The sequence below is a fragment of the Pleurodeles waltl genome, chromosome 1_2, assembly GCF_031143425.1.
Source record: "Pleurodeles waltl isolate 20211129_DDA chromosome 1_2, aPleWal1.hap1.20221129, whole genome shotgun sequence".
In the NCBI taxonomy this organism is placed as follows: Eukaryota; Metazoa; Chordata; class Amphibia; order Caudata; family Salamandridae; genus Pleurodeles; species Pleurodeles waltl.
Genome location: NC_090437.1, coordinates 749232249 through 749247278, shown reverse-complemented (window position 1 = coordinate 749247278; position 15030 = coordinate 749232249). Strand labels below are relative to the sequence as shown.

The following is a 15030-nucleotide window of genomic DNA, read 5'->3' as shown; positions in this document are numbered from 1 at the left end:
ATCACTTTGATGCATTCCTTTTTTTGTTTTACGAAGGGATTAGTGCATTTCCAGTGTGGTTACTACTTGACTGGAGGGTTTAAAACCAAATATAACCCATGGTCACCCATTCTGTGGAAGTACACTATTTTATTCACATCATGCGTGAAAACAAGTACTGACAATGCCATTAGTTTTGACCTATAAATAGCAATTAGGGAAATGCTTTTACCAAGCTTCAGTAACAGCAGGCTGAAACGTATCGAGGGGTACAAACAACGTAGCACCAAGGTGAATGTCTCTGTGTGTTATGACCTATACACACCGGTTTCATGTACTTATTAGAGAGTTCTGGTATCATCCATAGCGGAGAGAATATCTTCGAAATGATTTATACTGGATGTAAACAAGAAAGTATTAATCCAGACATGCTAATAGAGATCTGCTTTGAAAAAGAAACCGCAGGCCACACTGTCACAAACTGTACTGCCTTACACCGCATAATTTGCCTAGCACATAATTTGGCCTTCTTTGCTGCTTGATTCCAGTGGCCCTGATGAATGGACAACACTGGTTTACCATGGGCCGCAGCAGTGCAAGGTTTTTTGAAAGCCCAGAGGCGGATTGGTAAAATGGGAATCTGACATAAGGGTTGTATGAGGGGTGGAATGTATGAAAGTATGTGTGTCTTTCAGTGTTTGTGAGGGTGTGTATGTAGGTGAATTTATGTGTGTGATCGAGAATGCGAGAGAGTTGGAGGCACAGCGTTAGTTTGCCTGAGAGTGAAAGAGTGAGAGAATTTGAGCGAGAGTGTGTGAGAAACATGTCAGAGACTCAGGCCCTCATTTTGAGTCTGGCAGTCCTTGGACCACCAGACTCGCGGTGGCAGTCTTACCACCGCCGGGCTGACAGTAAAGACAGCCATATTACAACTTCAACGGTTTGGCCCGAAGCCAAACCGCCGAAACGCCACCCGTACCGCCAGGGAGGTCGGACCACCAGACCAGAGGTGAGCACCTCTGGCCCGGTGGTAGCCATCATACCACCATCGGTATTACGACTCGGCAGACCGCCAGCATTTTCGTGGCAGTCGCACGGCCACAATAATGTTGGAGGTCATGCACCCGGCGACAGGAATCTTCATTACTGTCGCCGGAAGACACACCCCCACATGACCACACACCTACAGTCCCACTCCCACTCACCCACACATTTGCTAGCATACACCCCCACACACTCGCACCCAAACAAACACTCAGGGAAAAGCCTATCAGACCTTTCTGTGAGGAGCAAACAGCTAAGGTGGAGAGACACAAGACATTGTTGTGAAGATTTTTTTCTATTCATGTTAGAGACACAGGTCTAAAATTAAAAAATAAACAATTGTCATGGAGTTTTTTATGTTTATTCTAAATTCTTTGGAGTGCTATGCGTTTTGTAGGGAAATGGGTCAAAACAATTCTTAAATGAGCCTGTGTAAAGTATAGGTATGCTAGTCTTATCAATGTTAGTTGATAATAAATTTACTTTTACATTGCAGGTGTGTGCACTGAATCATCAAATCGCAATGAGTTTTTAACAGATACAAATAAACTGGATGTGTCACTTTTGTATAAAATTCTATTGAGATTTTGTGTACTGCCCACAACCAATAGGAGTATATGGTATGCTTGCTTTTATGTGTTTCCTGGATTAGCCACTGATATTTTCCTGTCGTTTTATAGCACTCTTAAACCTTTTTGTGTGAAAATATTAAAGCACACACACACACACACACACACAGACCCCCCCACCAAGTAGTAACCTCATACTTTTTGATGTAAAAACTGTTTTAATTTCCATAGCGTAAGGAATTTCGTCAGGCTTGTGAAGACAGAGTGACCCATCGGTATCAAAATCCATGGTAAGCATATCTCAAATTTTATGAGAATTTCCAAAACAATGATGCATCTTCTGTAATCATTCTATGTACTCTGTTTTAAAGACTGGTCTGAATAATTTGGAATATTAAATAAATTGTTTACGTCAACTACGGTAAGCTGTTCATGTCAACATCCAACCCTAAAAATATGAAACCTCCTGAAATACATAGCACATACCAAATAGATTATAACACACTAGAATGAAAATATTTTAAAACCAATATGAAAAAAATGGCAGAAGCAATATATGCCATGTTACAAAACCAATGAGATACACAGCAGAAGGAATACATTACTTAGTGAATAATATGAATAATACATATTGGAAAATGACTAAAACTTATTCTAAAATATGTCAACCAGATTGGAATAATATGGCCCTCACTAAAATAATATCGAAAGCACTGAAATTAATATAACATGCATTGAAAAGAGAATGACATTTAATTTGGTGAAATGGCTGAAAGGAATATGACAGATGTTGAAATGCATATGATGATTTGAAACGAATATATCAATGCCTCGTGGGAGGTAGTAAGGGCTATATAAATACAAATAAAAACAAATTACTTACAATTAAATGATCATGACACAAAAAATGAAAGTACAGTATTCTGAAATGAATATAAGTTTAAAAAATATGACTGTGACACCTTGTAATGAATAGGACTCTTGTTGACGGGAAAAAAAACGGATTGAAATTAATAAAACTCGTAATGAAATTAATTTAAGATGTATTAAAATGAATATAACATATTCAAATGAACAGAAGCTTAGCTGTAATGAGTATGGTAACTGTTAAAAGGTTTGTGATCTATGCTTAAATAAATGTGACATGCCTTTAAATGAATATGGAATGCATTAAGATCAAAATTACACACTTTAATCCCTTCACTGCCAGGCCTTTTCCCCTCAGGTATCGAGCCTTTTTTGGCTATTTGGGGCAATTCGCGCTTAGGCCCTCATAATTGTTTGTCTACATAAGCAACCTACACCAAATTTGCGTCCTTTTTTTCCAACAACCTTGGGATTCTAGAGGTACCCAGAGTTTGTGAGTTCCCCTGGAGGAGACAAAGAAATTAGCCAAAATACAGATAACATTTTGTTTAAAAAAAAAAAGAACTATGGGAAAAAGGGCTGAAGAAGAAAGCTTCTTTTTCCCCCCCTGAAAATGGCATCAACAAAGGGTTTGCGGTGCTAAAATCACAATTTTCACAGCTTTCAGGAACAGGCAGACTTGAATCAGAAAACCAAATTTTTCAACACAATTTGGCATTTTACTGGGACATACCCCATTTTTGCTCCTTCCAGATAGTGCCAGAAATGGGTATGAAACCAATGCTGGATCCCAGACAGTTAAACATTTGTGAAAAGTAGACAAAAGTCTGAAGTCAGCAAGGGGTCATTTGTATAAATCCTTCACAGTTTTCCTACAGAAAGCAACAACTAAAATAAAAAAAGATTGAAATTGAGGTGAAAAAAGAGCTGCTCGCTGTCCACATTTTCTTCTATAACTTTTTCCAACTATGGCAAATTTTTTAAAGCAATATACTGTTACGTCTGTTGGACTGTTGTGGTTGTGGGTATTTATAGGGCTTGTAGGTTCATCAAAAATCCGAGGTACCCAGAGCCAATAAAGGAGCTGCACCTTGCAATGGGTTTTCATTCTATACCGGGTATACAGCAATTCATTTGGTGAAATATAAAGAGTGAAAATTAGATATCATGGAAACATTTGTATTGAGAAGCAGTGGTTATTTGCACATCTCTGAATTCCGGGGTCCTCATACTAGCAATTGCAGGGCATTCCCAAATAGACTTCTTTTTTACACACTGTCTTACATTTGGAAAGAAAAAATGCAGAGCAAGTCAGGGGGCAATAACACTTGTTCTTCTATTCTGTGTTCCCCCAAGTCTCCCAATAAAAATGATACCTCACTTGTGTGGGTAGGCCTAATGTCTGCAACAGGAAACACAACATGGACACATCACATTTTTACAATCAAATCTGATGTGTTTTTTGGAAAGTGCCTAGCTGTAGATTTTGGCCTCTAGTTCAGCCGGCACTAAGGGAAACTTTCCAGACCTGTGCATTTTGTAAAGCTAGACACCGAGGGGAATTCAGAATGGGGTGACTCGTGCGGCTCACACCAGGTTTGGTTACCCAGAATCCTTTAAAAACCTCAAAATTTGGCAAAAAAATACTTTTTCCTCACATTTCGGTGATAGAAAGTTCTGGAATCTGAGAGGAGCCACAAATTTCCTTACACCCAGCATTCAACCAACTCTCCCAATAAAAATGGTACTTCACTTGTGTGGGTAGGCCTAGTGCCCGCAACAGGAAATGCCCCAAAACACAACATGGACACATCACATTTTCCCAAAGAAAACTGACCTGTTTTTTGCGAAGTGCTTTTGGTCTCTAGCCCATCCGGCATCTGGGAAAACCTAGCAAACCTGGACATTTCTGAAATCTAGACACCTAGGGGAACCCAGGATAGGGTAACTTGTGACACTTTCACCAGTTTCTGTTACCCGGAATCCTTAGCAAACCTCAAAATTTGGCAAACAAATCCCTTTTTCCTCACATTTCTGTGCTGCAAAGTTCTTGAACCTGAGGGGAGCCACAAACTTTCTTCTACCCAGCGTTCCCATAGGTCTTTCTGATAAAAATGGTACCTCACTTGTGTGGCTAGGCCTAGTGGCCGCGACAGGAAATGCCCCAAAACACTACGTGGACACATCAAAATGATCAAATACAAAAATACCTCTTTTTGCGGGGGGCCTGCATTTTTGGTCCTGGGCTCAACAGCCATCCAGGAAAACCTACCAAACCCAGACATTTCTGAAAACTAGACGCCCGAGGGAGTCCATGGAGGTGTGACTTGCACAGATCGCCCAGTGTTTTCTTACCCAGAATCCTGAGCAAACCTCAAATTTAGCTAAAACAAATCACATTTTTCCCACATTTCTGTGTGGGATCACCGCACCGGCATCCAACGTTCCCCTGAGTCTCCTGATAAAAATGATACCTCACTTGTGTAGGTGGTCCAAGTGCCTGTGAAGGGAAGAGTCAAAAACATGTCGAAATTGAGGGGGAACCAAAGCAGGTCCAAAAGGGCAGTTTGAAAAAAAAAAAAGTTTTTAGGCTGAGAAGTGGGGCAGAATTTTTATCGGTATAGATGCGATAATGCTGGGTAGTAGCATTTTTTTGTGAATTCCTGCAGACTCCGGAATGTTCCATCACAAAAATGTGGGAAAAATGTCTGATTTCAAGCAAAGTTGGAGGTCTGCAGGGCATTGTGGGTAGGAAAATGGTGCAGGTGCATGTGAAGCACACCACCCTGGAGTCACCCAGATGTTTAGATTTTCCTACATGGCAGCGTCCCAAAGTCCAAAAAGTGCACCCCTCACCATTCCTAGTGGGATGATTTTGAGAGTTAGACAAGCTCTCATGGCCCAAATGTAAAACCAAAACCCCAGATAATCAAATGTCCTCTTGCTTGCTGTTGGGATAAGATCTTTTAGTGTGCGGGAGGAGAGCTGAAAGACTGTTACCCCCTTCAGTTCGGGCAGGGGCATAAACATGCCCATACTGGGTGGTAGCCACTACCCCACTATTTTTTTTAACTCCCTGGCATCCAGTAGGCTTTCTGCCCTCACGGGGAGTGGATCAGGGGTAATTGCCTCATCTACCCACCAGTGACCAGTGGGCAGAACAACTTTGTCCCCATTTATTTGGGGTGGGGGGTATGCCCATATCCCCACCCTCTTTTTTTTGTAATTCTTCCCTGGAGTCTGGTGTGCTTTCTGCCCCCCCCCCTTGGGGGCAGATGGGCCTTACAAAAATAGTCCGATCTGCCCCCATGGGGAGTAATGTTGCCCTCATGGGGAGCGGCCCTTGCCCAAGGGACTGCGCCCCCAAACAAAACACAGACACACACACACCATCCCCTGGTGCCTAAGTGGTTTCTGCCCCCCGCGGGGGGCAGATTGGCATAATAGAAATAGGCCGATCTGCCTTGAAGGGGGCCAGAAATGGCCTAAAATTTATTTGGCCCCCAGGGGAGTGACCCTTGCCTACGGGGTTCACTCCCCTCCTGTAAAAAAAAACAAATTATCCCTGGTGTCTAGTGTTTTCGTTTGGCCTAGTTAAAATAGGCCGATCTTGCCCCCAAGGAGGGCAGAAATGGCTTAAAAATATTTTGCCCCCCTGTAGAGCGACCCTTACCTAAGGTGTCGGTCCCCTCGTGTCAATAAAGAAAAAAAAATCCCTGGTGTCTAGTGGTTTCTGCCCGCCTTGGGGGCAGATCGGCCTAATAAAAATATGCCAATCTGCCCCCAAGGGGAGCAGAAATGCCCTAAAAGCAATTTGCCCCCCAGGGGAGCGACCCTTGCCTGAGAGGTCGCTCCCCATGTGTAAAAAATAATAAAAAAAATGATCCCTGGTGTCTAGTGGCTTCTGTCCCCCCTGGAGGTAGATCGGCCGAATTAAAATAGGTTGATCTGCTCCCGGGGGCAGAACTGGGGTCGCTCCCTTCATGCCAGTTTCATAAAAAAATAAAATCCCTGGTGTCTAGTGGCATTCCTGCAGCCCAATCGCTATGCCAACATGATGGAGGCGACCTCTAATAAGGTCAGCGCGCGATTGCGCGCTGGCATCATCAAACGTCACTGAGGGGGTGGGGTAGCGGTCCCCCGTGGGCCAGGTGCAGGACGAGCTGGTCTCGCCCTCGGCGTAGCAGCGCTGCAGCCGAGGCCAAGACCAGCTCGTCCTTGGCACCGCAGGGGTTACAGACAATATGTCATGTGTTGAAACAAATATGAGATGTTTTGAAACTATATGAAATGCTAAAAAAAATATGAAAGTTGCTAAAATCAATATGATCTATGTTTGAATTGCCGTGAGAACCCTTTTAAACCTGGGTTTGTCACCGCTGTTTTAACTTAGTTTTGCAGCTTATATTTTTATTCACATTTTATTCATGTTAGCATAACTGCTTTTAGGAAAGACTTTTACACATTTTATCAGTTTGCTTTTATTCTAGGAGCACAAGGAACATGCTGGTCGTTTAGCTTAGCCTTTGCATGACATATATAGAACTGTATCCCTGAGGTAGTATGATTTAGTATATAAACTGTGCAATGGCCCAAGAAGGACAGAGGGCATTCCGGTCATGACGTTCCTCGGACACATGCTGTGTGACACACAGCTCAGCTGGCGCTTATCTGCCAGCTCCCTGAGAGGACTGCCATCTACATTACAGGCTGATTCCTGATATTCTATTGAGGTACAGCACTGGGGATTATCCCTTAGATTGGGCTAGGCAGACGGTTACAACCACTATGCTCTCATATATAGAACAGGGTTAGGTAGAAATCTCTAGAACCTCTAGAACATCATCATACAAAAAAGGGCACTGCCCTCTTGGGGGCTCCATGACAGCTTCATTTATTCAGACAGATTTTCAGACCCCACGATTCTGTCTGAATAAATGAAGCTGTCATGGAGCCCCCAGGAGTGCAGTGCCATTTTTGTGTGATGATTAAAAAGGGTTATGGTCTAAAACCCTCCACGTGCACCAGCAGTTGAGTGCCTCGCTATTTTAGACCATTTGGGTTGAACCTCTAGAACATGTAGAGCCACATACATCATGGTTGGACTGTTTATCCTCTTTATACTGATGGTAATGCTGAATACCTTGCTTTGTTTCATCTGCCTATTTAGCGCAGCTCACTCTATATATATTAGATTGTGATTAATTTAATAAATGTATTGAAAACTTATCTTGCATCTTTGTGTCTCACCTTGGCATGTGAGAGTAACTCAGCAAAAGGATTGCGATCGGTTTCTATGGCTTCCCTGGGGAGTCAGAGAGTCATTTTCAAGTTGCCGTAAATACCTTTTACCCCAATGAGTTTCAAGGTTTGGGTTAGGCACTCTGACCTAGCCAGGAGTTAGGCTAACAGCTACTAAAGGTTTGGATTGCATACAGTCTCCCACACTTTACAGTGCTGCCATCCTAAACACGCAGTCCTATTACCAAAGTAGGAACTGCATAATAGAATATGACATGCATTGAAATAAAAATGACCCACATTGAAATAAATATGACAAGAGGATATAACCCCCTTCAAAGAAATATGCCATGCATTAAAATAAATATGGCTTATGCTGATATGAATATGACATACAGTGAAATGAATATGGCATGCATTGAGTGTAATAGGAATAGATTTTGACATGCCTTAAACTGAACTTGACCTACATTAAAATGAATATAACATTTGTTGAAATTAATATGGCATGGATTGAAGTGGATATGACAAGGGTTGAAATGAATATGACGTGCTGACAGGACTATGGAACCTGTTGAAAGGACTATTGCCCATGTTAAAATGAGTCAGAAAATCCTGGAAGATAATATGATTCCACAGAGATAAATTTGGCACGCAAGGAAATGAATAAGGCACATATTGCAATAAATATGACTCCTGTGTAAATTAATGTGACACACATTGAAATGATGATGATATTCAAGGAAATTAATTAATGTGTGTATTGAAATTTGTATTACAAGTGCTAAAATGTATATGAGATGCTGTTAAATTAATATAGCTTGCTCTGAAAAGAGAATACATATTTTTCTTAATGTTTATTTAGATTGTAATCAATAATTGCAGACAAACAATGCAGCACACATGGGGGCATTAAAATACATGGCATAGTGACTGTGTTTACATATCTACAGCATTAATACAAACATGAAAAATGATCAGGGTTGGGCAAGGGGAAATACATTGGTGTACTCATTTCAAGAAAGGTGTAAGATTTATAGTCACTATCAAAGCTGCAAGATAAACATTTGTCTACATCCTGTCACCCTGACACATGCAGTGCTATTATCATTCCCAACATATAGTTTATTTTGCCTGGTTGCATTACAGAAGCGTTACAGTAAATCAGGACTGAGGAAGTTTGATCAGACAGCTACATGCTTGAATGTATTGCTGTTCCATATATCACCTCAAATGGCTCCAGATATCTCCAGGTCTGCATTTCAGGGGTTGTTGCATTGCATAGCTTTGGCAGAGTCATTCAGTAAGCTGCATTCTGCAACCATGCTTCCGTTTTGTGAGGTATGTCTTTCACCCATGTCATTGCTACCCGAACTCTTGGCCAATTACTGATTTTAATTCCCTTTCCCAGTACTGTTTAACTGGAGAGAAAGAGCAGTCATGGCTGCAGCACACCTGCCATAAACCTGGGACACCCAACGTCTTATAATGTCTGATGTTAAGACTTATGTCAGTGAGGTATATTCCGGCGACTAAGGAGGAAAAGTTGGGAATGGAACCCTGGCAGGGTTCTTATGCCTGCAGTATGAAAAGATGTCCAACGGACTGGTCATGGTCAACAGTTTGAATGTATCTAGTGTTACGAATTCCTCCCCTGGAAACAGATGTCCTAGTTGTAGTAGGCCTTTTCTGCTAAGCGTTGCTATAGCTGAGGGTGAAGTGTAGTAGGAAGCAGGAGGTTTCACAGCAGAGTCACAGCTGGGAAATATAGCACATCATGGCCAGCCCTGCATGCCAGAGTCCACCAGGCCCAACATGAACAATGCACAATGTGAATTTCGAGTGACGGCTTAGGGTGCTTAATGCACAATGCTGTCAACAACAAACCCTCATCTACCTGGCCTTTTTCGATCATGAAATATGGCAGCTGGACCAATGTTTCCACCAGTGTACCACATAATGCACTTGTGCTGTTAAATAATACATGTAGAGGTCTGGGACCTCAAAGCCCGTCCTCTTTGGGTTCAGTGCCAGGGTCTCCCAACTCCTCCTGGGCAGTCCCCGAGTGTAAACCAACTTAGTTAGCATAGTCTTTATGGTCTTGAAGAAATTAATGTTGAAAGGGATTGGAATATTTGTAAATAGGTAAAGAAATGGAGGCAATATTACTGTTGTATTATAGCTATATGGCATGCCATTACAAGCACCAGTTTAATCCACGGTTCTACCTGGGTTTTCTGTTTATCTAAGGTCGGGCCATAATTTTCACGATTCAGAATGTCTTTGTCATGGTGTAGTGTGGTACCTAAGTATTTATTGGGGGGGAGGTCTTTCCATTTTATTTGAAACTAGGGATGCGGTAATTGACGGTCCAGACATTCCTTTATAGCGCACTATTTTCCTAAATAGAGTCAAAAGGTTATGTTCAGGATCTCTAACAAATAGAAAGATGCCATCCTCATTTAAGGAAACTATCATTTTTCTGTCTGGGAGTGGTGCTGCCTGATTTTATAGGTGAGGGGTTTGACAGCCAAGGCACATAAAAAAGGAGAGAGTGGACATCTCTTTCTGTGCACTTGTCAATTGGGAGCCAACAGGATAGGATATTATTCACCTTCATCTTACCCTTGGGGTTGGTATACAATAGACTCACCAATTTTAGCAGATATGTAACTAGCCCCACAGGTTGGAGTACAGTGTATCCAAACAACCATTCGAGCAAATCAAATGTCTTTTCTGCATCTAGACGTCCATAACCTCTGGATGCATCGTTCCATTAAGGCAAATAAAGTACGCAAATTATTAGAAAATACTCTACCTGGTATAAGCTGGACTGCTCCGGGAGCACAAGGTTGTTCATATATAAATCTTTTTGCAGTGAGCTTGACAAGATGTTATTGTCCAAGTTCAATAAGGACAAGGGCCGATATGAGTAGCAATTGGTAGGGTCCTCACTAGTCTTTAGCAGTATCATAACTATCGCTTCTCTGGAGGTTAGGAGTATTGCCCTCTCTCCATTACTTTCATCTATACCTCAAGCAGACATAGGGCCAAAGTCTGCTTATATTGCTTATAAACCTCAGCAGTGAGACCATCTGAACTAGGGTTCTTATCACCTGGAAAGCTTTCTTTTGCACTGATTATTCCCTCCAACTGAGATATGGGCTGAATAGGGATCTCTGATTTTGTCCGTCGTACACCCATGCCAATGCAACATCAACTATGTAGTCAGACAAGATCTCAGGGCTAGTAGGGCCCTCCAATATACATAATGTGGCATAGTAATCAACAAATTCCTTCACTATGTCCTCTCTTGTTGTGGCAAAACTTTCATCCTGCATACAAAGCCTGGTAGTTATGGACAGGTGTTGACTTGTAGCTTGAAAGACTCTATTTGATTATTTGCTGTCAGGTATCCCTCAGAATTTCCGTTCGTTTGGAGCTGGCTATCCCACTGACCCAAACTTTAAAACCATTGCAAACCTTGGATTGAATTGTAACAGTGCCCTGGTTGTATTGGAAGAACTCTGTATTTAGTGCCCCCATCTCATCACAGAACATTCGATCATAGAGGGCCATGGATAAAAAAAACCATCCAACCATCCAACATGGTGTGGCAGTGTAATGGGGAGTTGGAAGAGTTAGGAGGACCGTTAGTATTCTGTCAACAGAGCCCCTGTTGGCTTCATTAATGAAACACTTATTTCAAAGTCCTGAAATACAGCCCGTAGGAGGAAGGACTTTACACTATCTGCAATATTTAGGGTGGATGTCATGAAGTCTTTTTTTCTGTCAATCACCACCAGAGAAAGACCTGGTGGGAAGGAACAGAAAAAAAAAGTGATGGGGGTGTCATTAGGTTTGTTGTTTTAAAAAATAAACTCACACTCTGGGACTTTGTTTTTGAACGACAAAAAACATTTAATAAGTTTGACAGCTGGCAGTCACGGCTGATAGTACTGTCCATCATGCTTTTCGTACATTAATAGGAATTAGCATGATATAGGTTCTTGTCAATGTAGAGAATTGTATACTGGGCGAGCGAGCAACTGTAAAATTTGCAGACAGATATCTCTTGTGGTGGTGGAGGTATTGTCCTCCGACCTCCTGATGGCATAAACTCTGTCCGCCAAACTCTCAATCAGACCGTCAGTGCAGTAAGCCAGGGGGCTAATTTAGAGATGTTGATTTCGCATTAAATACACAGCATACTACACAACCCTTAGGCACCTATATTCTTCATTTTTTCATTTTAAGTACATAGCAGTTGCAGAATTCAATTTTTATCACTTATGTTACTCCCAGTAGAAATTCGGAAAAGTCGTAGAGATTACATTGGACTCTCTGGTGGTATAATTACTTAAGGCCTGATTTAAAATTCAGCGAATGGTTACTCTTTCACAGACATGACAGATAGCCCGTATGCCATAGAACAAGTACCATAAGATATAATGCACTTGTAATACAGCGGACGGGATATCCATCATGTTTGTGGTGGAGTAACACCTCTGCCAAACTCTAAATCAAAACCCTACCCTTCACAGAAGCCCTGTTTGCGAGCTTGCTTGTGAGACTGCATTGATGTCTTGAACCTTCTTTGGAGTGAAGCTTACAACTTGGGAGTACGAGTCATGGTTCCCTCTATATTGTTTTTTCTCAATGTTATCAAAGCTGTGGACACGCAAAGTGCACCCCTTTCTTGATAGAGGGATGCTACTTTGCCCTAAACCCATACTGATCAATGAGTGGTGGTGGTATCAGTTGATTTCTTGTCCAGAGTCACTGGTTTTTTTTCCTGAACTCTTGAGGGAAGGCTAGCTACCAGTTATCCCCAGTGAAAGGTCGAGCCGGTCCCTATAATTTGGGATCTTGTCTTCATTGTGTTTGCGACATGAATTAAGGCCCATATTTATACTTTTTGACGCTAAACTGCGCTAACGCAGTTTAGCGTTAAAAAGTTTTGCGCCGTCTAACGCCATTCTGAAGCGCCATGCGGGCGCCGTATTTATGGAATGGCGTTAGACGGCGCAATCAGACCGGCGCTGCCTGGTTTGCGTGGGAAAAAACCACGTAGACCAGACAGCGCCGGCGTAGGGGGAAAATGGCGTATGGGCGTCTTAAAATGGGGCAAGTCAGGTTACGTCGAAAAAATCGTCTTAACCCGACTTGCGCCATTTATTTTCGACGCCCATCCCCCATCAACATGACTCCTATCATTGTAAAGATAGGAGTCATGCCCCCTTGCCCAATGGCCATGCCCAGGGGACTTCTGTCCCCTGGGCATGGTCATTGGGCATAGTGGCATGTAGGGGGGCACAAATAAGGCCCCCCTATGCCACCAAAAAAAAATATAAAAAATAAAAAATTATACTTACCTGAACTTACCTGAATGTCCCTGGGGTGGGTCCCTCCATCCTTGGGGGTCCTCCTGGGGTGGGCAAGGGTGGCAGGGGGGGTCCCTGGGGGCATGGGAGGGCACCTGTGGGCTCATTTTGAGCCCACAGGCCCCTTAACGCCTGCCCTGAGCAGGCGTTAAAAAGTGGCGCAAATGCGCCGTTTTTAGCCACGCCAACTCCCGGGCGTCTCTTTTGCCCGGGAGTATAAATACCACGTAAAGGCCTGGGAGTCATTTTTTAGACGGGAACGCCTCCCTTGCATATCATTAACGCAAGGAAGGGGTTCACGCTAAAAAATGACGCACATTTCGGGAACTTTGGCGCTATTCGCCTCTAACGCCATAGTATAAATATGGCGTTAGTTGGCGTTAGTTTTGCGTCGAAATTGCGTCAAAAAAAACGACGCAATTTCGGCGCAAACGGAGTATAAATATGGCCCTAAGTGTGTGAGGTTTGTGGTTCACAGGTGACCCTCCCGCTGACACTTCTGGGACATGCCGCCCTCTTCAAAATGATGTCGCTGCCTGGCTTCTTATACATATTACAAAACACTCCCTCCCCAGTGCAAAAAAACATACTTTCATGCCATTGAAAGACGGATAGGGACCCTAATTTGGGATGGGGGCCCAGCCCGAATAGCGCAGCACAAACTAACAAAGAGCTGTTACAATGGGGGGGGGGGGGGCTGTACCAGACATTCAGAAGTATTAGTGGGTAGCACACTATCTGCTAACTGTGGTTGGGTCGTAGGAGCCCCATCAAATGGATAAATTAATGCTACAACGAGGGGGACACCACAGGGCACTCTATGGGTCCTCCAAGCGCTCACAACTCAGGGGCTTAACTGCAATAGTCGTGGAAACATGACACACAATCGCTGGTAAACTGGGTTGGACAGGGAAGATCACACAGGCCACACCTTTCTGTGACAGAGCTGCACTGGGAACAGTGAAGAGTCTCCCAGAATTTGACAAGTGGGACTCGTTTGGAAACTCAAAAGTAGGGAATTTGTGGCCACAGGGGGACGCCCCCCCCCCTTTGCTAAACTACAACAAGAATACCAATGGACACACACAGAGGTATTTTGCTTTCTACAGATTAGACATGCGCTCAAGGTGGCGCTGCCAAAGGCCGTGATCCTGCTGGAATCCTCACTACTAGGGGATAAATTACTGGATGAGCTCATGCCACTTAAAGCTATTTCACTAAAATATAAAAAAAATATTACACAACACACCCGATGCGCTGATGCGACTGAGGGAACGTTGGGCCCAGGACCCTTGTAGCCCTGAGGATGACAACTGGCAAGAGGCCACAGCCTCCCCTAAGGAAGTAGCCATACGCTCAAGGTTTCGACAAGTGCAGTTAAAAATCCTACAGCATACATACTTTTCCCCAGTCACCGTATTCGAGATAGGTGAAACCACAAGTGCTATTTGTAGACAGGGAGGGCACCTTCTTTCATGCGATATGGTAATGGTCTAAACTACAATGCTTCTGGAGGGTGGTCTTAGGATGCCTGATCAAAGTGAATGGCACTACCCTCATTCCGACAGCCAAACTGTGCCTCCTAAACATTTGGGAAGGTATAGATTCGACCCGCATGAAACAAATGGGGTTTATTACTGCTAACGGGAATATCGCCAGACTGTGGGGATCAGAGCAAGTGCCCCAATTGGATAACTGGAAGAGAGACATGTTTTTTTAAACATATTTTTATTGCCATTTAAGCAGTACAGTCATGTTGGTCTACAGTAGTCAACATTCTTCTCATAGGAAGGGCTCTGTTTACACAACAATAAACTCCATTCTATTGGTATCCATCAGGGACAACCCTCTCTGTTGGGCTCTCATTTCACTTATCAATTTTACCTTGATATACACAGGTCTCCACTCTGTGGCACTCAGAATAAGTTGTGTGCAATACCTGTCTG

General features: G+C 43.0%; 1 protein-coding gene across 1 annotated transcript in view; it reads left to right on the top strand.

Annotated features, from left to right (window-relative positions):
- The window catches only part of SPMIP2 (sperm microtubule inner protein 2), a 269195-nt gene that overhangs the window by 173304 nt on the left and 80861 nt on the right, over positions 1 to 15030 (top strand). The window contains exon 3 of the mRNA XM_069243429.1: positions 1824 to 1882. Coding sequence (XP_069099530.1) covers positions 1824 to 1882 — 59 coding nt within the window. The remainder of the gene's footprint in view (positions 1 to 1823; positions 1883 to 15030) is intronic.